The 23,740-nt window shown below is 39.5% G+C and overlaps 2 protein-coding genes across 3 annotated transcripts in view; one reads left to right on the forward strand and one right to left on the reverse strand.

Annotated features, from left to right (window-relative positions):
• Positions 1-11,554, reverse strand: part of C6H11orf49 (chromosome 6 C11orf49 homolog) — an 81,490-nt gene extending 69,936 nt beyond the window's left edge. The window contains exons 1-2 of the mRNA XM_032692206.1: positions 11,378-11,554; positions 873-975 (exon numbers count right to left, since the gene is read on the reverse strand). Coding sequence (XP_032548097.1) covers positions 873-975; positions 11,378-11,426 — 152 coding nt within the window. The 5' untranslated portion in view covers positions 11,427-11,554. The remainder of the gene's footprint in view (positions 1-872; positions 976-11,377) is intronic.
• LRP4 (LDL receptor related protein 4) overlaps positions 11,306-23,740 on the forward strand; it is a 95,682-nt gene continuing 83,247 nt past the window's right edge. Inside the window, exons 1-3 of one of the 2 annotated variants that reach the window (XM_032692200.1) lie at positions 11,306-11,381; positions 15,094-15,200; positions 19,470-19,559. In XM_032692200.1, coding sequence (XP_032548091.1) covers positions 19,550-19,559 — 10 coding nt within the window. In that variant the 5' untranslated portion in view covers positions 11,306-11,381; positions 15,094-15,200; positions 19,470-19,549. Of the gene's footprint in view, positions 11,382-11,530; positions 11,688-15,093; positions 15,201-19,469; positions 19,560-23,740 lie in introns of those variants that run through there. The other variant, XM_032692199.1, reaches the window with a different exon arrangement.

Below are 23,740 nucleotides of genomic sequence, written 5' to 3' on the forward strand. Positions count from 1 at the left end.
ATCACATCAAGATGAAGAAATACTACAGAGAAGCAATGTGAACAGTTTCACTGCGTGGAAGTTTCAAACCACCACAAAGACCTCTTGGTCATCATTTAATTTTTTAAGTATATATGATCAGAAGGGTAAAAAAGGCCCCGAAGCGTCATCTTGAAATTAGATGCAAACAAAATCCAATCTGCAGAGATGCCTGAATGACAATTTCAGCTGGGTATTTCAGAGCCACTTTGCCTTCAACTCTGCTAAAGAAATCCTGTTGGTGGGTGGAGGTCACTGTAGTCACACTCTTTATCTTAACCTCTTGTTTACTGACTATTTGCTCAGCTGACTAATGTTAGTATTACTTTCTGTGGACAGAAAGCACACAGCTTTTCCCTCAAGAACCTTTCTACTAATTAGTAGGAAGAGATTATCTGTGCTTATGCTCAGTATTTAAGGACTTATGGTGGTTTTAAGGGAGGAAGAGGCATTCTATTAAAGCATTCAATAGGACAACAATCACACAAGGAGAAAAACAGTTCAAATTCATACACAGAAAAAGAAAGAATGAGTGCTGCTGAAACCAGTATCTGCTTTTGATACTAATAGTCCTGATTAAGACAAGCAGAATTTGATTTTCTGTCAAAATGTTTTTAAAAGCTCTGCTCCCCAAAGTGATTGCTTCACATGAATGTTTGTAATAGAAAAGGTACTGAACTGTATGAAACCCATGCATGTTTCTGAAACATGCTCGGGCAGCCCTTGGCTAACCCAGTGAAATCCAGCATTCACAACATAATCAGCATGTGTCCAGTTCCATTCTCCATGTACCCTGTCTTTTTCCAAATGCCCCCCTCAGGCTGGTCCTATTGGCAGTGTCCTGATGTACTTACTATTCAGTGAAGAACCTGGCAACGCCATACTGACTAATATCTTCTCTGTTCTCCAGCAGCTGGCTCACTGCATCCTCCATGTATGTGAGGACATGTCTTTGAGCTGCAAATAAAAGACAGTAAGAGACAGAAGTTAGAACACAAGGAGCCTGCAAAGCCCAGAGCCAGACAAGCCCAGTTGCGCTGGGCTTTATACAACAAGCCAATAAGCATTTGCTCCCTCAGTTAGAGAGTAGAGGTTTCTTTCTCCCACATATGGATAGTAAAATTCCTGACCTAAATCTTGCTTTCCTTTCTGGCTACACAGTTAGTCATTAGCAATGCTGACCCTTTTTTAGAATCCCCTGAGATTCTAGTATTGAAGGGAGAGGATAAGAAGTTGTGAGACTGCTTCACTGGAATATGCTCACTCAGGAGGAGTTCCTGATCTGTGTTCGGAGTCACAGCCATCTTCATAAACAGATCATCGAAGATGTTTTGATGGGGCTGTTGCAAAGCTTTGGGTGTTCCCTGCCCTTCCCTCTTTACCATAGCCAAGTAGCTCTAAGGTTGTTCTGTAAAGGTTTTTTCCTAAAGGTGCAAATAAAAGTACATCTGTTTCCAAAAAAGCATCAGTGAATGTGGCAGGTGGGGAACAGGTCTCAATGCCAAGAGAGATTTATATTGTTCAACAGTCAGTCTCAAATTACTGCCTAGGCCAAACATGAGGGAATTTCAGAAGTGGTGGATCTGCCACTACCCAACCACAGAATGCCACTCACTTTATAAGACTCCTGAGTAAAGACAGTTCAGTAAAACACAAACTGTTTTGCTGCTTCTATAGGGGCAGACTACAAATCAAGCACTTGCCAGGGAGGAAGCAGCACAGATTTGCCACTGAGTCCCTTTGATGTTTTTGGCTAGAAACCAAGTTGGAGCAACAAAGAGCCAAGTCTGAGGTGATGTGCCAGCACCAAGCAGTAGACTTTCCAAATCTACAAGTTTGACGATCAGAAGGCAAGTTACAACGAACCCAGGAAAATCATTCCTAACCTGGAAAGCACACAAACCCTGTTCCCAAAGCACACAGCTCCATCTTAAACATGTATGCTACTACATCTTTGCAAGTAGTGTCGTGTCCTAAAAAGAGCAGGAGAAACCCCTTAGGGAATATAGGAAAGGCAAGGGCTGTTCTTGCTCCATGCCAATCTGTTCCAGACTCAGCAGCATCATCCTCTCACCAGCAACTGGCCAACTTCAGACCCACACAAATATTCTTCAAACCATTTTAATTTGTGCTTAATATCCTGGTAAGCATCAAGGCTGCACCACTTGATACACAGCATGGAAGTCCCTTTCATCTTAGTGTGGGGCAGGTGGACTTCAAGAGGGGCCCGGAAATGATTATTCCCAGTGGATACAGTGATTAAAAGTATGTATGAATATTGATTGCTATCAGGGGATTTCTCTGCCTGGAACACTTTTCAGGACAATGGTAAAATTGGTTAAGCACACCCTGGAAAATACCTTGCAGCTGATAGCAAAATGGTGAGCCAAAGGTTTAAAGATATTATCTGGCACTAAAAGATATAGGGTGTAGCTTTATTTAATTATTTTAATGTGAAGGAATAAATTTAATTTATGTGAGTGATTAAAGAAAAATAGCTCTGCGCACCTGTGTCCCCTGAGGGAAGAATGAGTCGTGCAGCTCAGTCATAGGCTCAAGATAGCAGCAACTGTGTAACTTTACTTCAGCCCATCCTTCCTCCCTCCCCCTTACGCAGTCCATCTTACACTCAGCAACGGTGTTCCCAGGCCCCTCTTGAGCTGTCAGTGGTACCAGATCAAGCCAGGAAATGGTACTGGCAGACAGGCTTCCTCTCATCTCAGCCTGCACTAAACCTCTGCTCAACAGCAAAACCATTCTCAAAACTTTCCGTGGAAGTATACACTCCTTTCATAGCATAGCCCCTATCAATGAACCATATTTCTGCTATTTTGCTTCTTTAGAGTCATAAACCTCTCTCCTAAAAACCTATTGAAACAGACAGGCATGGTCCCACAGTGCTACACAGCACAGTGTAAGCTGACCTCTATAACACCTTTGAATCTGCTCCTGGAGAATAAATTAACTTTCAACACAGAATTTTAGACATTTCTATCACATTTCAAAATGTACAGAAATACATATAGGTCACTAGTAAATACGGTAGCTGGTAAAAGAGTATTTCTGTTAAGCGTTTTGTTGCACAACCTAGGGATCTGGGCAAAGAGCTTCTCTCCCTATTTCCCAGAAGGTGGGTAGAGTTTTAGGGGAGGGAAAAAATCTGTGACCAGAGAAGCTGAAAGAAAATAGCACTTGCAATCTTCTGAGAAGTCCCCCTCTTTGTCTCTTTGGCTGCTGTGCTGTTTTCCAGGTAGCACCATTCACACTGCCAAACCAAATTCCAGCTCTGGCTTCCTGTTCACTGACTACCCAGTTCCATGGAACAATGCAAGAAGTAAGTTTTATAACCCAACTAACTCTACCCTACACAGAAAAGTCAAACAAAATGTAATTTGCAGGCAGGTTTTAGCAGGCCAGAGAGGCAAAATAAAGTGCCAGGAGTCTGGTTATAGCAAAAGAATAGTTCCTTAATTTATACAAATGGTACTTTCCACAACAAACACTGGAACCATACAGGAACATTAACTATTTATGCAAGCATAGTCAAAAATCTGTGGGGTTCTGTGCAAAATAAATGAGATGAGTCATAATGCTTTTTGAAAATTCAGGGATAATGATGTATTGGTATGCATATTGCTCATATTTTTGAGGCCCACTTTGCAATAATAAGGCAGCAAGTCCAAATCAGAATGTAAAGCCCAAATAGCCACACCACTATGCTATTACAGCTTCTTGTCTCTAATAATTTTCTTCCTAACAGAACTCCAGTATACTGCAGCTTCCACATATCAGGGCATCATCCTCAGCATTTATTTGTTTATGGCTTATTGTAACAAAAACTCCTTAATCATACAAAACTTTCCAATGCAACTCATATTTTGTACTCTACTGTGGAATCACAGGCAACTACTACAGTCACTAAGTAAGCGTGCCTGCCTCACTCACTTGGTAGGTGCTACTCTTTGCTCTCAGATTTAAGAACTAACAGGCAGCTTTCACAGAGGGATCTGACAAAATAAGTTCACAGAGGAGCTTTCAGGCAGGCAGCCCATAACCTGATGTTAAGTAAATACCTTTAAGCAGAACATCTTAATTCTTATCACTAAACCACTAGCAGTGATGTTACACTTGGAGCCTCTGTCCACTCAGTAGCAACATGCACAGTACAGCTCCTCTGAAGCTGGCTCCTGCAGCACTTAAAAGAATGGCCTCTGATGGTGTTACCACCACATTCACGTGCTCACGTCCCACCATCACTCACATGCCCAATGTTTAAAATGAATTTTGGAATGAATGTACTTTTAGCTCAGAACCAAATTCAGGGCTGAGCAGTGGCTGTTCAATTCAAGCTTGGCCAGACCAAGTCATACAAATCTCCTCCAGCTTACAAGCAAAAGGCACAATGAGGATTACATCCACAGTCAATCCACAATCTCACTGAACTTCTCTACAACAGATTAGACAATCACAACTAATTCCATTTACCCATAACCACACCAAGTAATTTTGCACACGTATTTAAAATAGTAAAAAGAGTCTTTTTATAAGACACCAAATTACTTGTTTCAATCTACTTGTGAGAAAAAAAAAATCCACTAATTCATATGTTTTATTACAAATGTGGTAAGAACAAGCATTGATATTTCGAAAGTCTTGAAGAAAAATTTAATGCAAATAATATCGCTACATAAAACAGAATACGTGGACCGAAATTCTCCAAGACAGAAATTCAGGAAGAAGGAAGGAAATACATGTCACCTTTAAGTCATGATACTGCATATATATAATGGTTTTATTATCAGCAGTGCTCAGGAATGGAGAGGATTAAGACCTTGGAATTACCACAGTACTGTTTGCATCAGTTATGTGATACTTACTTCAGCACACATTGGCAACTTCATCACATTAACCATACTGGTTTTGCATATTAGTTTCCCAGTTTCACAACTTAGATGCAATCCCTAATGCTACATTGATAATAAGCTTCCTCTTCCAACAAGACTGAGTTTCCTAAAGACAGAGATGAAAAACTGAAGGTTAGTATACCAGCACACTTACCAAGAAGTGATGCTGCCTGTCATACTTGAAAGGAATAGCAATATATGTGATGACCAGAAGATGAAATTAAAAATCACAGCAGATAATGCAAATTAAAAATAAAGTGTGCCAAATCATGGCTAGAAGTAGCTCTGCAGCATTTAACATCCTCCTTTGCTGAGGCTGCTGAGCTTTTTAGGCTGGAAGTCAGCTTAAAGAAGACAGAAGTTTTCTATCAACCTGCACCTCAGGAAGTCTTCCATCATTCCCATATCACCGTTGGCAAATCAGAGCTCAAATCAGTCCAGCAGTTTAATTACCTAAGTAACCTCATCTCCTCGGATGGTAAGATTGATGGAGAGATAGACAACAGGTTAGCAAAGGCATACAGTGCTTTTGGAAAACTCCATAAAAGAGTCTGGTGAAATAAACACCTGAAGAAAAGTACCAAGAGTAGTGTTTACAGAGCCATTGTGCTGTCTACTCTTTTATATGGATCCGAATCATGGGTCATCTACCGTCACCACCTGCAACTCCTAGAATGCTTCCATCAACGCTGCCTCTGTACAATCCTAAACATCCACTGGTCAGATTATGTGACTAACACGTCTGTTCTAGAACAAGCAGCAGTCACAAGTATTGAGGCCATGTTACTGAGAACACAGCTGTGTTGGGCAGGGCACGTCTCAAGGATGAAGGACCACTGCCTCCCTAAGATCCTGCTTTATGGTGAACTTGCCACCAGCTGCCGCAAGAGAGGAGCCCCGAAGAGGAGATACAAGGACTCCCTGAAACAACATCTCAGCCTTGGCCATATTGATCTTCATCACTGGTCTACTCTGGCCTCCAATCGAGAGGTCTGATGATACACTACCTATAAAGTGTGCCAAATAACCTGAAGAAAAAGTATGATTGGAATAAATTGGTATCAGATGGTAAAAGATGTATCACATCCCTTGTTTAAAGAAGCAGTAGAACAGAGCCATACAGGTTACTTACAGAGGTAAGTCCTTACTTATAAAATTATTATCAAATCATCTATTACATTATTGCTTAACTCTTCAGGAGAGATGACTTCTTCTGGAACATGAGCTGTCTATCAAAGTAATCTGTTCTGTATGCACACAAGAGGGCTTTTAGGGCTTTTATTTTTACAGTGGGTTCATTCCTGGCATAACTGTATATGCTGAAAAGTCAGGAGTGGGAATCCCTGGATAATAAGACCACCTTTTATTACTTATTTGCCTCTTCCTCAATTGAAGTGCTGAAAATACAGACTACTTGATGCAATTAATATTATGATTCTTTTCAGTTATCAGAAGCTCAAGAGCATAACAAGCTTTAATGTATCTGAAATATTTCTGGCATTTTTTGATCTCTGAGAGCATAAAGCAATAGCTAAATTCCCTTTCATATTTTACTCTAAATTGGAGCTTATCTGAAGACACTACTGTATTATACACATTGGAAAGACACATCAATAGTAACACAAAATCAATTTCATGCAAATATTACCAACACAATAATGATGCAAAAGAGAAATAGTAAGGATGCATACTTAAAGAACGAAATCATGTGAAATTTGGAAGTTTCTCCAGTGTTCATGGTCTTTCAGGATGCTCTTTTTAATCTTTTCAGATATCATTAGGGTCTTAATCTCTTCAGATATTGCTAAGAAATGGCTTGAGCAAGAGAAGTATATAAACAAAATAATCAACCAAAAAGCTGTATCACTGTACAGCTGTAGTTCTGTCTAGCTTTGCACAGCTTCACAATGTAATTTCCTATTAACCCTCAAAAACAAAATCTTCTTTGAAGGACAGAACACGTAACAAAGTGCAAGTAGACCTTGTCATATCTCTGGTTGTCATACCAGAGATAACAGTACAATGTGAGACATGCACTGTTACTTGGGAACGCATACCAAGTGGCCACACAGCACAACTAGACCATATTTTGTGTGTTCGCTGTTTCAAACTTTCAACACAAAATTTAAGAAATGTTTCCATTTATAATTTAATCTTGACCATAACTGAAAATTTGTTTCAAACAATCAGCATATTAGTCACAAGCCATGACACTGTACTCTTTTGGTTTGTGCTCCTGGGGCTGCACACAGACTGACTTAACCGCCCAAGTCCTTCCAGCAGACACCTCCTGCCCGATGGCACACAGCTGCCAGAAATCACCACCTCGCCAAAGCAATCTTTGAGCTATCTTTTCTTTTGGGTGGGTTTTTAATTAATCTAAACTTATGCAGTGTAATTATTATCATTGTGGAAGTAACTGTCATTCCAGCTTGTTATAAGGTAATAAGTAGCCTAATGGTTCCCTACCTATTCATACTCAGAAGGACATATGCAGAAGGACTGTGTACTCTCCAGTTCTGGAACTCTACATAGGTCAGGATCAGATTTCACCTGTACCTTTTGAATTAAGATGGAAGTCCTGTGGTGCAACACAGGTTTGGGGATGAAACCTCCATCTTTTGGAGAAAGTATTAGATGGAGTCTAAGAGCATTCAAATTTAACTAATATTTCTATAAGCTAACTCTCACATATCAATGGGGAAATAATTTCATCTTCCACATTACAGTTCTATCTGTACAACAGAACAAGAAAAAAAAAAAAGGCATTCTCTTTTTTTTTAGACTATGAGTTCCTTCAGCCAGACTGCTTTATAGAAGCTTATCAAATCTCCTGCTGCTAGGAGGAGACTCAGTGTCAGCTAAGATATCTGGATAACAATGTAGCCTATACATTGATTATGCTGTTGTACTTGGACTTTCCAGCTCAATATTTCTTAAGACTGTTCACAAGAAGAGTACATCCCAGGCACCTGTAAAGTTTCTACACAACTGAAGTTCTCTGTTGGGACCTACTCAGTTTCATAAACGCACAAATGTTCTTTCTAACCACTGAAGCCCGAGATCTTCTATGAGAGAGATGAGAAAACACGACCATGTTTCTGGCACTTAATAGTCCCATGCTTTCCTGATAAGGCACTTCCCTAGCAGAGTATTTGCGTTCTTACATGCCTTATATTGGCAAAGGAAGAAAAGAAAGTACATCCTGGAGTTGGGAAGTACAGGGGAGGAGAATACAGAGAAAAATAAAAGTTCATAAATTTGCAATATTCTACTGCTTTTCCTCCCTAACACAAAAGGGGAGTGAGGAAGGAATACAATTTAAAGCTTCAGAAGACAGCTGCATGAGCAGGACAATATACCAAGGGCTCCATTGCCTGCTACAAATAACTCAGCAATCATCAGCTATTAAACCATAATGAGGAAAGTATGAAAAAGTGTCTCAAATATGCCTCATTTGGCCTGCTGTAGTTCCAGTCTCATCCATCAAATGAGAAACACATTTTCATCACTATGCCCAAACAATAACTGTTGTTTATTCAGTGAAAATACTGTTTAAATGTTACAACATCATCTTCGCTGTAGCCTTCCTACCACCTCTGCAGACCTCATCTCCTTTCCTATTCAGTGAGTATTGGTCATCTCTTTTCTTCTACATAATGTCTCGTAATCATTGTGGCACGAGACATGTTGCCTTGATTTTTATTTTCCAGGAGCTCTGGCGTACCAGAGCTTTGCAATTATTTTTCATCTTAACTGAATGCTTAATTCTCTCCCTCTTCAATTCTATTTTAACTCACAACTGCTTTTATTTCCCTCTTAGCACTCTACCTGGATGTGGAAGAATCATCTCAAATAGAGGAAAAAAAAAGTAATGCACCAAGTAGCATGTTTGGTTATCTCGTCTGCTCAATTTATGTGTTGGCCTGTTTTTGATACTGAAAAAGGGAAAAGGGGAAAAAGAGGTTAGGTGAAGTTTGCCCATGCTTGGTCAGAAAAGTGCTGTCTGATCTGGGAGACACAGAGAATAACTTCCGTGGCAGCCTAGGGCAACAGAACTGCAGAATGAAATTACAGAAACTGAAAGTTATCACAGTTGCTTACAATCCCACTTCAGACAACTATATTAACAAGACTTCGAGGCACACAGTAGAACAAATTCAAATAATGGTGATTTCAGAATGCCAGGTCCATGTAGAAAACACAAAGGCAACTTCAAAAAACATGGGGAGGTGTGTTTATTTAGAGGGGGAGGGGGAGCTTTTTTAACCACTTTCCTGCAGCTAATACACACACAACCTTGTTTTTTAACCACTTTCCTGCAGCTAATACACAATGCTTTGCTTAGGATCTGTGAGCAGTTTGGTAAGTTACAAAGTCTCACAAAGACAGAAGCATTGTTATTGGTAATACTTACAGCTAAAACAATACCAACAGGTAGCAAACACTTTTTCCTCTCTAATAGACAACAGATATTGCAATCTAAACTAGAAGGTCACACCAAGTGATGAACCGAACAGACTCTTATACAAGTTATTCCTCAACACATATGTGTCTTTTTCTGACCCCAATATCAGAATAATTTAGAAGGTTGTACAAAATGAAAAGGTAATTCCAAATCAGCATGTGGAACAAAGATAAAAGGAGGCTCACTTAAGTGACTAGTAAAGCTGTTTCCACCTAGCAATCTTTCACATCTCTTAGAAGTCTCATTTCTCAACTACAGATGTGAAACAGAAAACTGATTTATTCTTACACTTTTAAGAATTTTTAGTCTGCTTCCTAGATCATTTTGAGTGATTCAATCCTTACTAACAAGTTTCAAGTGCCTATTTCATTCAAAACAATTAAATGAACCTAAAACCAACTTGGCTCATTAGAAAAAAATAAAAGAAATTGTGCAAGTTTCAACCTAGAGCAACTCCGGAAAAGTTATGAACCTCTCTTTTAATGTGTAGGTTGAAATGCTGATGTAGTGTGATGGAGTAGCACAAAACCAAAGAGTGTATCTGCATGAAACTGTGATACTGTTCTCAAACACCTGAACTAATTCCAGAACTGAAATTAGTAATAAGAGCTTCAGCAAAGTGAGTCTCATGAGAATCACCCCAAATTGACCATTAAACCAACCTATTTGTGCCTTGAGTTTCCCTGACACACACTGGCACTGCAGTTATGTAGGTATGCACAGAGTACCCCAACCGCAGCCAACCAGTAACAGCACAATGAGATTCTACTCCAAGGCAAATTAGATCACTCATTCCTTTGCTTAAAGAGTTCATTTCTCTTTAGTGCTAAGATATGCTTTGAAGCACAGTGGGACCCCTCCTCTTATTGCTAGGCTAAACAAGCCAAGCTCTTTTAGTCTGGTCCCTGCAAGACAGGTTTTCCATTTACTGTAAGCCAGCAGTGTTTCTCTGCTCTTGTTCCATTTTGACTTATCACAGACAGCAAAATCATGATGGAACAAGTAGCACAAATCAATCCATTCCATTTCTGACCGGTCCTTGTACAAGAAAGGCACAATTAATTGTGCACACTTTTAAAAGAGTTATTACCAAATAGCCTCTTGGGCCTAGAAAGCAATGGCTGAAGAGTTTCACTTCACAAATACTCTCTTGAACACATTCCAAATGCTTACTTCTCCTAATTCATCTCCTCTTTAGTGATTAAATGAAGTCATACTGACTTTATTCCATCCTAATTATTTTCATTTGACACAATAACACCAAATCACTTTGCCCCATAGCTTCCTGGAACATGAAACAGTTACAGCCAGTTTAAATGCGTGTAGTCTTCAATGGAGCGGCTGCTTCACAGGTTAAAAGATTTTCATTTTATGTGGGAAATACTACCAACACTACGTTATTTCAGAACAGAAGCCGACATTCAAACCATCTCCCAACATAAGAACAGCGCTCCTTCCTGTGTTGGGAAACGAGCACAAAACGCGGATGCTCACAGAGATCCGGGAGCAGAACAGGTTGGCAGTGGGTGAAATGAGGCTCCAGTCTGTCACAGGGTAGCTGGACACTGCTTGCCACCACTGATACCGTGGAACGGGACAGGGGAGGAGACCGCAGCTCATTTCCCTCCGGCCGGCGCTGCTTTCACAGAAGCCACACCTCAGGGCACCGGAGGGATGCTCCCTATGCCCAAGAGAGCTCCCCAGCTCTCCCTCCTCCGGGGGTACCCGGAGAAGCAGAGTCCTACAACACCGACCTGTAAACCCCCACTGCTGCCCCCTCCCCAGCCGAGAAGGTGGACACGGAGCCATTGCGACCCCCTCCCCTCAGCCCGGCCCAGCCTGGGGCCGCTCGCCACAGTCCCCGGGAGGGTCGGGCCGGGCCGGGCCGGGCCGCAGCCACCCCGGCCCCGCCGCGCCCTCCCCGGGCCGGGCCGCAGCACACCCGGGGGAGGGTGCCCTCACGGCGCTTCCCCGCCCCGCTCCTCACCCAGGTACTCAGGTCCGGGCAGCGAGAGCCGCTCGGGGCTCAGCATCATCCTCCTCCTGCTCCTGCTCCTCCCGCCGCCGCTCCTTCCCAGCTTCCGCCCGTTTCCAAGGCGCCCGACGCTCCCGGCGCTGCTCGGCCGCTCGCCCCGGCTGGGAACACGCCCCTCGCCGCCACCGTTCCGGACCAAATCCGCCCCCGCCCGGCCTCAGCCCCCTCCCGCCGCCCCCGGGCTGTCTGTGCGGCCACAGGGGCTGGGGCAGGGGTGGGAGCCCCGAGAGACCTCGTGGGAAGGGTCCCTGGGAGGAACATGGTGACATGGCCTTGGGGAAGGGGCTGTGGGGAGCATGGCGGCCAGGCTGTGAGGAGGCGGTGGGCGATGCCGGGGCAGCTGCTCCAGGGCCGAGGGGCACCTCAGAGGGAGAAGAGCGAGTCAAGCTGAAGAGCCGAAATGGCAAGAGGAGTGTAAAGTCATTCTGGTTAGATTTAGGTTGGAAATCAGAAGGTGTCTACTGCCAGGGGCTATTAGCACTACAGCTCTGGGGGAAAGACCTTAATTTGAAGGTGAATTGTAATAACTTCAAATCACGGAATCACAGAATATGCTGAGTTGGAAGGGACTCATCAGGATCATCGAGTCCAACTCCTGGCCCTGCACAGGACACCCCATGTGCTTGAGAGTGTTGTCCAAACGTTTCTTGAACTCAGCCCGGCTTGGTGCTGTGACCACTTCTCTGGGTTAATGAAGTAATGAAGTTCACTGTGTAGCAACCTCGTCTCAGAGTGCAGGGACCGACAAGGTGACCAAGGAGATCCTTTACAGTTGTATCCTTCTGTCCATACCACTCCTGTGCTGGAATTTTTGCAACCCTTGTGCTCAGGAGAGGGACTTACGGGGAACAACAGGAATTGTCCCTGCTGTACATGCAAGTAAAAACGAGCAGCAAAGTCCTGAGACACAGGGTTCTTTTTGGTTTTGTCTGAAAGCTTGTCTGGGAATGGCCTTTGTCCCAGGAATGTAGGAGAGGCAGAACTCTTCACATGGCTGGAAGCAAGCCTGCTGGGCTCCTCTTTCTCAGAAGTGGAATGGGGCTAAAATTCCCAAATTACTTTGCAGTTTCTTCCATCACCATTAGAAAAATACCAGCCCAAGATGTAATCCTGGGAATTAAAAAAAAAAAAAAGGGGGGGGTACTGGAAGTGCTGTCTATGTTTTTAATGACAAATGCAAAGGAACAGAAATTAAATTAACCACTTGTACAAGCATACAACCTGCCTTTATTCCACTGGAGGAAAGAGCTGAAGGTGACTATTGTCTGCTCAACTTTAATCTATACTCAAAGAAACCACAGTTAAAAAGGGCAAACAGGATGTTATAACTTAACTATTAATATCCCCCACAAAATTATCTGGACCACTTCTCTTTGTTCTGTCTTTAAAAGCGTATGGCTTAGATACACATATTTCAAGGATGGGCAGAGAGAATAATTTAGGGAGTAGACAATGAGGCACTCCAGCATGAAGAATGACTGGAAAAATGTAAGACTGTCTTAAAGAGGCTAAACATAACATATGAAATGATGCTATCTAAAATTATTTTTGCTACAACGAAACTAATTCAGAATTCCAATGTGTTCAGTTTTGCAGTTTGTGATAGGCTATAAATTTAAAGACAGGATTTTTTAAATAATAGATACAATTAGATCATAGAATACATTAACACAAGATATTTTTGAGGCCAGGAATTCAGCAGAATTTAGAAAGGAAGTAGATATATTCAAGCAGAATGAGAAAACAAAGTATTATTACGCAAAGATGTTATTACGCATAAAAGCATAGGGAAAAAAAGAACACATCTGTAGGTACACAAAGTATCCTACTTCATGATGAAGCCAATTATCTGACTAGTGGGGTTTTTGAAAATATTTTTCCTGACATTATATCTATCCTATAACTGCTCAGTTTAGGGTTTCTAGAGCTTTTCATTGAGGTATCTGGTTCTAGGCCACTGTTGGAGAGGAGAAATGGAATTTGATAGACTTCTTGTGATCACTAGATTCAAGAGCACAATTCCTACACTAGCATCAAGATGTCTCTTTTCACAAGCAGTCATTTATCATTGTCCAGGCAGTTTCAGTGGTGTTCAAAAGCCAAATCTAAAAACCTTTTCCATAATGCTGGTCAGCTGAGCTGGTAGGAGCCTTCCATAGATTGTGTTTCTTTTTTGTTGTTTAAACCATTTCTGTAAACCACAATTTATCCTTGATCAGTATCCGGAGCACTGATTTACAAGAGGCCTTTAAAGTCCAGTTTTAAATACTACATTCTAATATCCCTCCAGTTTCTGGGGTTTTTTTTCACTTGTTACTCTTTGGTCTCTAAGGGTTAGACTTTGCTATTTCCTTCAGACAGCTAAGGGAAACCTTTTGGACACTGATCCCATTTGTGGTTTTAATAACGATACGTTTCAGTAGTAGTGGCGCCTGACTGTTAACAACTCAAAGAAAACTATATAAAAACAAGATGTCATTTCTGGAGCCATTTATAGACTTCCCTGTTTACTATTATTTCTCTCTGGGCTTGCCAGAGCCAGGATTAGGTGATATAACAGATCAGCTGCAGCACTCACCTGCTCTCTCACGCTCATGACCTGAAAAGGGAGAAATGCTACCAGCCTGGCCATAGGTATTAAGTTTGTTTTCCCATCTTGACTTTAGAACCCTAGACTAGTACATTTTAATAAATTGGGAAGGCTTTTCTGGGTCACTGGAAACCACCTGCAAGTTTAATATCTGCCCCCAGAGAAGCACATCTAACAAGGGCTTAATGTTCTTTTGGACCCAGCTGGAGAAATGACAGTGCAAAAATGTATTTTTCTCTGTCACAACTCCCTAGCAGATTATCAGTGGTATAGGTCTCACTTTAGGGAAGCCTATGGAGCACACTTCTGTCATCTACACTTACATGTCTTAAATTGCTGGATTTTGTCTACCAGGGACATGAGTGGCTAAGTCAGTCATTCAGTGAGGATCAGTTGGACCACATTGATACATTTTATGCATGCCCTGTTTCAGAGTTAACGTGACCTTTATTTGATTTGGCTTAATTCACTTTGTGGTTTAAGTAGCCTTTTAGAAATCATACTTTAAGTACATTGGGCTAACTTAGTTATGTAAGAATCCATGTGACCACAAGTTTGAAAATAGTCAGTGGTGTACTTTAAATTATATAATGAAAGAAAATGTCTTGACTATGTTAAGGTGCATGGACTGAAGAACTCCTTTCTGTGTCAGTTTTATAAGTGTTTCTCAGCAACTTAGCTTAAATTGGATTTCTGTTTTCCTCCAGTCCCACATACTTTGCCCCCACTATGTTAATTGCTTAGCTTACTCTTCACTGTTTTTATGTTCATCTTCTTAAGTGATACTATCAATGCTGAATTGAAATATTTTCTTTTTATTGAACAAAGTTCTGCTGAGAAACAGCTCCTCTTTCAGAGAGAGTATTATATAGAATAATAAACAGGACTAGATATCAAGCAAAAAATTCCAAAGGAAATGCCTAGTTTTAAACAGATTGAGTCATTTTGTCTGGCTTCTATTAATTTTCTTGGAATGAAATGTTTCATTTGCTTAGAATTTTAACAATATTGCTAAAGTAGTTACAATAAAGCCTAGACATATTAGAGGAAATAAACTTCCTTTTTTTTTTTTTTTCAGGTGACAGTTGGAAATGCTGTTGCTTTAAGCATTACAACTACAACATACAAAAAACTAGGCTGTGGGCAGTCTTCAGTACTGTTCTATCTAACTTCTATGAAATCAATGTAAGATGAATTTTCATTTCATTATGAAATTGTCTCTAGCCTTTCTAGTTCATCCTTTGAGTGTCCAAAGCCTGCTCCTATTTTAGAACAGTTAGCTAAGAGCCTGTCTTGTGCAGAACTCAGCTTTTTTGAGTTTGGTTGTGCTTTGTATTCTTTGAGGCTTCCCACATATTTTTCAGATAAGCTTTACCTCGTATATAATAACTAATAAAATTGCGCGTGTGATAACAAAAAGACACACGAAAACCACATCATACTGAGAGGAGAAAAACATTGACTTAAACAACTGTCGATCTTTATTGATAATCTATTATTTTGGGCACCATGGCAGAGATAAGTTTTGAGGAAAGATCTGAAGAAATGGAGAATAAGATCTTCATATGATATTATTTATGTAAATTATTGGAAGTCTTGTAAGTGAAATTAGGATTCTATTATGTAAGACCTTTTAAAAATCAATGGCACTGAAGATTCAATTATGAGTCAGTTGCAAACCCATAAAAACATCTCATTAAATTTTTGACTTACTAATCATTTATATAGATTATGACCAAACTCGCTAAATACTAAAAATAAGATTATCTTAAATTAAAAGGTCAACCAAAATCACAATGAAATTATGTGATGAAATCCATATTTTTATATTGTTGATTCCTCAGGAGACATTTACAGAGAAAGATCCAGTACTTTTAGTGTTTAGTCTTATCTGAGCTTTCTCAAGATGAATGAACTGTTTATCTGGTTCACATACAGCACAGTGTTTTTGCCCAACAAATAAATGAATAATTTTCCTCTAATAATGCAGTATTAATACTAGTTTACCTCTTCAGGTAAAACTTAGACAAACAGATAGGACTTATATTGTTGTTTAACAGGCATTAGAGAAATAAGATGCACAAAGTTCGTCACTCCTAACATCTGCCACAGGATGAATTCTGGAAACAACTCTGTGTTTTCCAGCTAGTAATAGGACATGATAACAGCAGCAGCTCTCTTAAGTACCATTGTACCATTACAGAGCTTAAACATGACACCTGTAATTGTACCTGGAAATCTTAAGAATATACTTAACTGGTAAGATGTCATAAGCACAGAGGAAACTGTGCTGTGAATATTATGCCATCATTGATTTACTTGGTTAGCTGCGTTTTAATCTGGATTGCTGAGATTTTATTTTCCCTCTTGAAATCATGGACAGAAAGGATGCAAATAGCTATCTGATCTCATTTTGAGATCTGTCTATATTGATGAACTTTATGTTCACCTAATGATTTAGGTCTAACCAAGCTCCAAGATCCTTGTATTTTAAATACAAGTTGTTGGGAAAAAAAGGCCTTAAAATATTCTTCTACTTCTCAGTCATAGGAGTACTTATGAATTCTGGGTGATCTGCTTAAGAGAAGAGGAAATAGTATTATGACAGGCTCTATGGCTCATGGAGGCCACATCTTCATTTTAAAATCAGGGGTAGCTGTAAGTTGTATAATAGATTCCTGGCATGTATTAAATGCACTGTCCAAATTCTAGTTGATTTTGAGCTTAGTGTTAGCAATCAAAGTTAGCTTTTTTGTAACAGCAAACCCTTGAAAGACTCTACTTCAGTTTTTGTTCCCATTATCTCACCAGGAAGGAAAGGACAACATCTTTAAAAGTACTTAAGTACCAAATGAGTGACCCTTCTCTGTTGGAATGCCGCCCCACTAATGATGCAGAGAAGAAAAACAGCCATTTCTGGCAGAGTTTGCAGGATCTCTCATGCCAAACAAAAAAAAAAGTCTAAAATGGCTGGCAAAAATAAATATCACTGAAATTCTGGTATGGGAGGCACTTTTAACAGCCAAGGCTTAGCTCATCCTGGGGGGTAACCCAAAAAGGCCTGCAATTTTTAGTTCTTTATTTCTACTTATCAAATGTTCCTTGCAAACTTAAGCTGCCAGAGTCTGTTATCCGTTAGACAAGGTGTTTGTGTGAGAAAATTATAGTAAGTAAAGGTTTGTGTGTGCACAAGAGAGTAGGCAAATCTAAGTGGGAGTGCCTTTTGTGTCTGGGGATGAAATCAAGTAGTAACTCTGATGGCTATACTGGCCAGCTCTTATGGGAAATTTCGGTACATAATTTTCTGTGTGCAGAACAGAGATTTAGCACATGCAAAATGCTCTGAAAGTATTTTGTCTTATAACATATACATGGAAATGCAAATGATGGAGTCAAGGGGGAAAAAAACAGAAGAAAGGATATCACAGATTCATTAAAACTGTGGAATTCTTCAAAACAATTATTAGTTCTGTTTGTTAGATACACAAAAGGGCTTTTGGAAGACAGCACTGTGGAACCCTGCTGCTTTGCAGGAGCTGCAGTCAGAATTTTTTTCAGTGAAAGAACACATCAGTATCCTGGTCATTCACTCCATAATAGAAGAGGACACAGTGATGAATGTTTTTTTCTTTCTGCTACACAATACTCCAGGTGTTTTCAAGAGTAAGATCTTTGTGGATTCACTAGAAGTGAAGATAGAGACCAAAGATGATATAATGTTTGGAGTACTTAGGAAGAGAAGTTGAAGAGTAGAGGATGAGGGATGGAAAGGGTAGTATGCAAATAACTTACTGAGAAAGAAGATAAACCATATGAGACTGAAATAGTAAATGAAGATTATGGCAATTAATTCTAAACTAGAGGGAACATGGAACATCTTTCAGAATATAGTAGAAAATTAGGACCTAATTAAGTTTTGTCTGAGGAATATTTTTAAATTTTTCTTTGGATTTGTTAACTTTATCATTCTAATTTCTATAGCACAGCAAAATAGATCAACCATTCTGCGTTTGAATCTGATAATGGCTTGTTAGATAATAAAGATATGTCTTTAAGGTTCTAACTTTATTTCTTAAATTTTAGACCGTGTTAGTGAAGGGAGAGTTGTTCCTCGAATACATAAAGTTTACATGTGGGTCACAGTTTCTCTCAAATTCTGTGACTAGAGCCCATTTCTGAAATTTCCTAAGTGTACTCAGTGTGCTTTAGGTTATATGAAACAGAAACAGCAGAAACCTGTGGCCTCTGTGACAAGGCCTGACCATTAAAAGTGTTGGTTTTTGCTCGCTGAAGTCTCTGACAGAGTTTCCAGCAACTCTGCTGATCTAGCCTGAAGCATAAATGAAAATGCAACACACAAACCTTTAAATTCTTAGAATGCTAATGTTATGTTAATGTGTTAAGTATCCTAAAATCCCCAAATTGCAATGGTATGGACACAAGTATATGTGACTAGCAGGGAGGTTGGATGTGCGTGCATATGCATGGGTGACTCATGTGGAGGGGGTGTGCAACTCTGGATCTTGCTCCCACCTGTTCCTTTATTCAGGTCTCACCTAATGCTGGTAAGGAGTAATTAATTTGTTCCCTCATTCACATTTATCAAGAGCTAATATGACAGAGGGAGAGGTGTTAAGAGGTATCTCTGATTCAGGCACCTGATAGGAAAGCACATAGTTGACATCTTATCAGAAAGACTCAAGGGTTATATCTTGTGTGTGCTGGTGGTACTTGCCAAAACCATCATGCCAGTGAAGTATTGGAAGTGAATCATCTTCAAGAAAGAAAACTATCCGTTTGCTTACATTTTTACATCTATAGTGGCAGAGCTTCTGCAAATAAGAAAGGTTTGTGAGCTGAGGAAAAGATACATTTATGTCTTTCGCATCTATTCCCATGACTACTTGCTTGTTTTACAGGCCCAATTCATATATTCTAGGCTTTTAAGAAAGGAAAACAGCCCATCAGAGATATTCCACATACCAAGACATAAGGTCACCTTTCTTTCTGATTGCGTGATTGATTTTTACCACAAACTTCTTATCTGAGTACAGAGACTATTGATAGCAAATTACATTAATGACTGGGAGTCAAAGAAAGACACAGGTCTCCAGTTCTTTAGAAAAGAACTTCTCTGTGGGGTCAAAAATTAATTTAGGAGACACAACTTGCTACTTATCCATTTGAATGTGTTTGGAGAATAAAGGTCGTTAAGCTTCTGTCTTCAAACTGAATTCTTCTACTGCTGGCTTTTAAGAGAACATTTCCCTTTTAAGCTCTTCCTCTTTTCTCTTCTTTTTTTCTGTGCCAGGTAAGCTGTGGTGTTCCTAAGGCTAGCCCACCGGCTACTTTTGCAATGCAGACATTGTGCAAGGCCTGGATAATTGCCATTTCACTGCAGGGAGGAGTCTCATCAGTAATAAAAGACGGTGTATTTGCATTATTTTTACACAGAGGATGTTAGGGAACCGGCAAAAGAAGGAGCAGAACCAGATTTCAAGAGACACAGGAAGAGCTACCATCTCAAAGAAAACATGAAGAAAGGTTTGGTTTGTTGTTTGGGGTTTTTTTCCCCTATTTTGAGAGTTAATTTACTTAGGGTTTTGTTTCTTTTTTTTTCTTTTTTCCCCTAGAGTGGAAAGTTGAATGGCCTGGCAGGTTGGTTTCAGTCCCACCTTCCAGACACACACAAAAAAGGGATGGGGTTAGATGAATCTCTACTTTGGCCGCTACATTACAAAGGATCTTTTACACAATTCTTTGTATCTCAGCTTCTGAATGTAGTCATTTAATGTAATCTCTAGTTCTACTGTTCTGCACTGCAAAGTAGAATTAATGGTGGTCCATGAGACGATCATAAAGTTTCCCAAAACAAATGTGCAATTGGACTGCTTAGAAAGCAACAGCTAAATGAAATGTGAAGAAAATCAAATAACACATAAACTCTGACTTGCTAACATGAGTTTTATTTTGTTGTAAATGAAAACAATTGTGGTAACACTGCAGAAGATGGCAAATGAATTACTGTTTTCTTAAAAATAAATAAGCAGTAACTTGAGAAATGCTGTAGGGGACAATGGTGACAGTATTTGAATGTTTATGACATCTCTGAGCATATGTGGGTATACAGTAGTAGTGCTGCTACTTAGAAGACTTCAGGGAAGGCAACAAGGGAAAAAGTGATGACATAAAATATAAGTTGATGCTAATATTTCATTTAATGTATGTAACACAGAGACTATAATTTACAGACTAGGTCACCAGATGCAAAACTGTAGGACTCTCAACTCTTTGGAAAATTAAACTGTTTCTTTACAGGTCCAACAGTGAAGTTGGAGGCCAAACTGTCTCACTGCATCTTCCTACGTATAGGTAAAATCCTGACTTTTAACTCTCTGGTATTCTAAGCTACCACCTCTTTAGTTCACTGTGATATGGCAGAGAGAACTGATGTGGGTAATGTACCAGTGGAATAATTATAGAAATTAAAAGGGCCACTGGAAAATCTCATAGTCGGAGAGCATGAGATTTTATAAAACCTGTGATTTTATTTTAAACTTGGAGAACTGTTGGGAACAATTTACTATTTTCCTGGTTTTTCTGTTTATTTAGTGGAGCTTACTAGTAATACAGAATTTGATCAATCAGAGTGCAGAGTTTGAAATTATGTTTCTAGTTAGAATTTTCTGAATTATATCCATTGTGGAACTTAAGTTTGGGAGGAGTCCCAAAAGACTGCCTAGTCTAGCCTGCACTGCATCAAGACTAAATATATCAAGGCTAGTGCCAGCATGCTTATCAAACTTTGTTTTTAAAAAAATCCAGTGGAAGAGATTCCACAGTCCTCCTAGACAGTCTGCTCCAGTGTTGAAAAATCCTTAGCTGGAATGCTGATCAGCAAAATCTTTTAAGCATTTCTTGCCGCAAATCAAGTTGACTCTTCCACGTCTTTCTACGGGAGCCATAGAGGACAGCTGATCGACATCTCTGTAATGAGCATCGACATCTCTGTAATGAGCTTGTATGTGTCAGAAAGATGCATCTTGCTTGAAGCTTTTGTTTTCTTGACTAGGCATACCTAATTCTTTCAGCTTTTTCTCCAAGGGTTTGATTCATAAACTTCTTCTTATTATTTTCTTGCTTCTCTTCACCTGTGTTTATGTTTCTAAGGTGTTAATCCAGGACCAGACACATTATGGCACTTGGGGCTTCAGTACCACGAGAATTAAGGAAACCAAACAAATTGTCCTGTATATGACACTCCTGTTAACGTGCTCCAGAATTAAACACATTTCTGGCAGTGGTACTGCACTATTGGTTTATATTGTTGGTTATCCATACAACCCTAAGATCTGGTTTTGCTGTATTTCTGTCTAGTCCAGAATTCAACACAGTTTATTCATGTTTCATTCTTTTCCCAAGGATAAAATATTTTTCAGTACTGTTTTTTCTCTTGTTTGTTTTTGGATAACCTGTCCAATTCGTCAGTAGGATTTGGGGTTTTTGATCTCATCCTTTCTAGCGTTTGCATCCTTTTGCCATTGTTTTGAGGTTATCAGTTGTTATAGCACAGATTTTATAATCATAATAATATATCATCTAAGTTGGTAGTGAACACAGTATATAAAACAGAGCACAGGATATATCCCGAAATGTGTCTTTCTGATGTGCCTCTGCATTTTGATGAGTCATGACTAATGACCACCACGGTTTTCTTCTATCAGATGCTTGCATGCCTTCCCCTAGTTGTATTTAAAATGTCATTCTATGAAAGTGTCTTATGGGACAGTGTCAAAAGCTGTACAAGTTGTATCATGTCTGTTGCCTTCTGTTTACTCAGTGAGCTTTACATTACTTAAAAAAGGGAACTTCATTTTGCACAAATGCATTTTGCCTATTTTTCGTGTGTGCTTTTCATTCTAATAAATGAATTCATTCTATCTCAAATATTTAAAACACAGTTATCCAAACCTTTCTGAGCACAACAATTCAGCTACGCGATCATTCTCTTCTAGGTAACTTGAGGTGTGGAGAAGCATCTTCACAAGGAACAGCTCATTCAAATGCTTTAAAAATACTTTGATATGTAAGACTACGATGATTTTTTCTCCTTTCTTTCTTTCTTTAAACCTCTTATTAAGATCTTTGTGGTTTTAGAATAGATAATATATATTTTCCCTAATAATCCTACCTCGTTGTCGTTCCTTTCTTTCTTCTTTTTTCAATGACACCATGTCCTTGGTTGTCTTCTTCCTGACATAGGATTGCTATTTAAAATCACTCTGGAAATGATGCAAACTTTTAGTATTATTTCATGGCAGCTATTTTCTGCCATTGGGTTGGTTTATTTCTCTAATGTCTCTTTTTGGAGGGGGGAGAATTATGTCTCAAAATGTTTATTAGGATAATAATCTTTTTCCTGTTCCATTTAAAACGATTGGTGGGGGTTTTTTTGCTTAGGCATGTTGTCATGTAAATTAATTGTTAATTATATTTTAATTACTTCTTTCTCATCTGTTTTACAATACTTATGTTATATGTCACTTACTAGTGATCTAGAAATCATTACAGGTTACTTCATAATGTTCCTCCCTCATAGATGTGGGTAAAAGCAAGTACCTACCTCGTGCATGGGTTGAAGTGCATTCTGGAAGTCTTTCTGGAAGATGCTTGGTCAGAGAGTGGCAAGACCTAAACATACGGTTGAATTTTACCAGCATTATTTAGCAACCCTTCCACTTTTACCATAAATATCCATTTTACACTGCATAAATCTACAATTATTCCTCAAAGAATCAGGGCTATATTCAATCATAGTATTGTATCAACAGATAGGTAATTGAGAGGTTTATAATATAAATTTTCATCTGTTCAACTGAAACCTATTTAGGAGATTATCGTGAAAGACAATACTATATGCTTCTCTAACATTCACCAGGGGATTTCAAAATGATTAATAGTTTAGGGAAGTTGAGCTTAGAGAGGAAAGTGATTTGCCAAAATACAGTGCAAGATGCAGAGGACTGGTAAACACACTTTAACAAACACAAGTGGGTAAAGACATTTGTTGCCTGGGGAGAGAAGACCTGAAGAGCTAACAAATGAATTTATTTGCATTTAGGACAATATTTTTCAAGAGGCTTTTGTTTTAAACACAGGAAAATAATAATCTCAACAGTTAGAAGACTGTTCCATGACCTAAGTATATAATTATTAGGAAGTTCTGGGCCCTGTGTCTGTGCTTTATCACGTTCAGTACTTCGGCATCTAAACTTCTTACAAGCTTCTGTGAGCCTGAAGTCAGAAGGGTTCCTCTGATTTATACTACCTGATGATCTAGCCTTGGTAGAGAATATAAACTTAAATGCCCTGTATTTTAGGGGGATACAGTAAGGGTTTTGCCTGCTAGACAGTCAGCCAGCCCCCAGTCAGTGTGAGGTTATTGTTTTCTCTCTCTTAACTTTAATCCACGGTTCTGTTCAATCATCTTAAACTCTTGTATCTTGGAGTTCATTCCTTTAGAATAATTGCATATACTTTCCTAGCCTCAGTCTGTCACTGCTTCCAAGTCTGTTAGAAGAGAGAGGTTTTTTAGTCTCTCCATCTCAGTCAGTCCCTCTTGACTTCCTGTATTTGTTATTACTCTTCTGCAACTTTGCAAATTTTGCCTATCATAGAATTCAATGCCTTTGTCTACATGCTATTGCACTCTTGCTATGTAAAGT

Source organism: Chiroxiphia lanceolata, chromosome 6 (assembly GCF_009829145.1).
Source record: "Chiroxiphia lanceolata isolate bChiLan1 chromosome 6, bChiLan1.pri, whole genome shotgun sequence".
Lineage (NCBI taxonomy): Eukaryota > Metazoa > Chordata > Aves > Passeriformes > Pipridae > Chiroxiphia > Chiroxiphia lanceolata.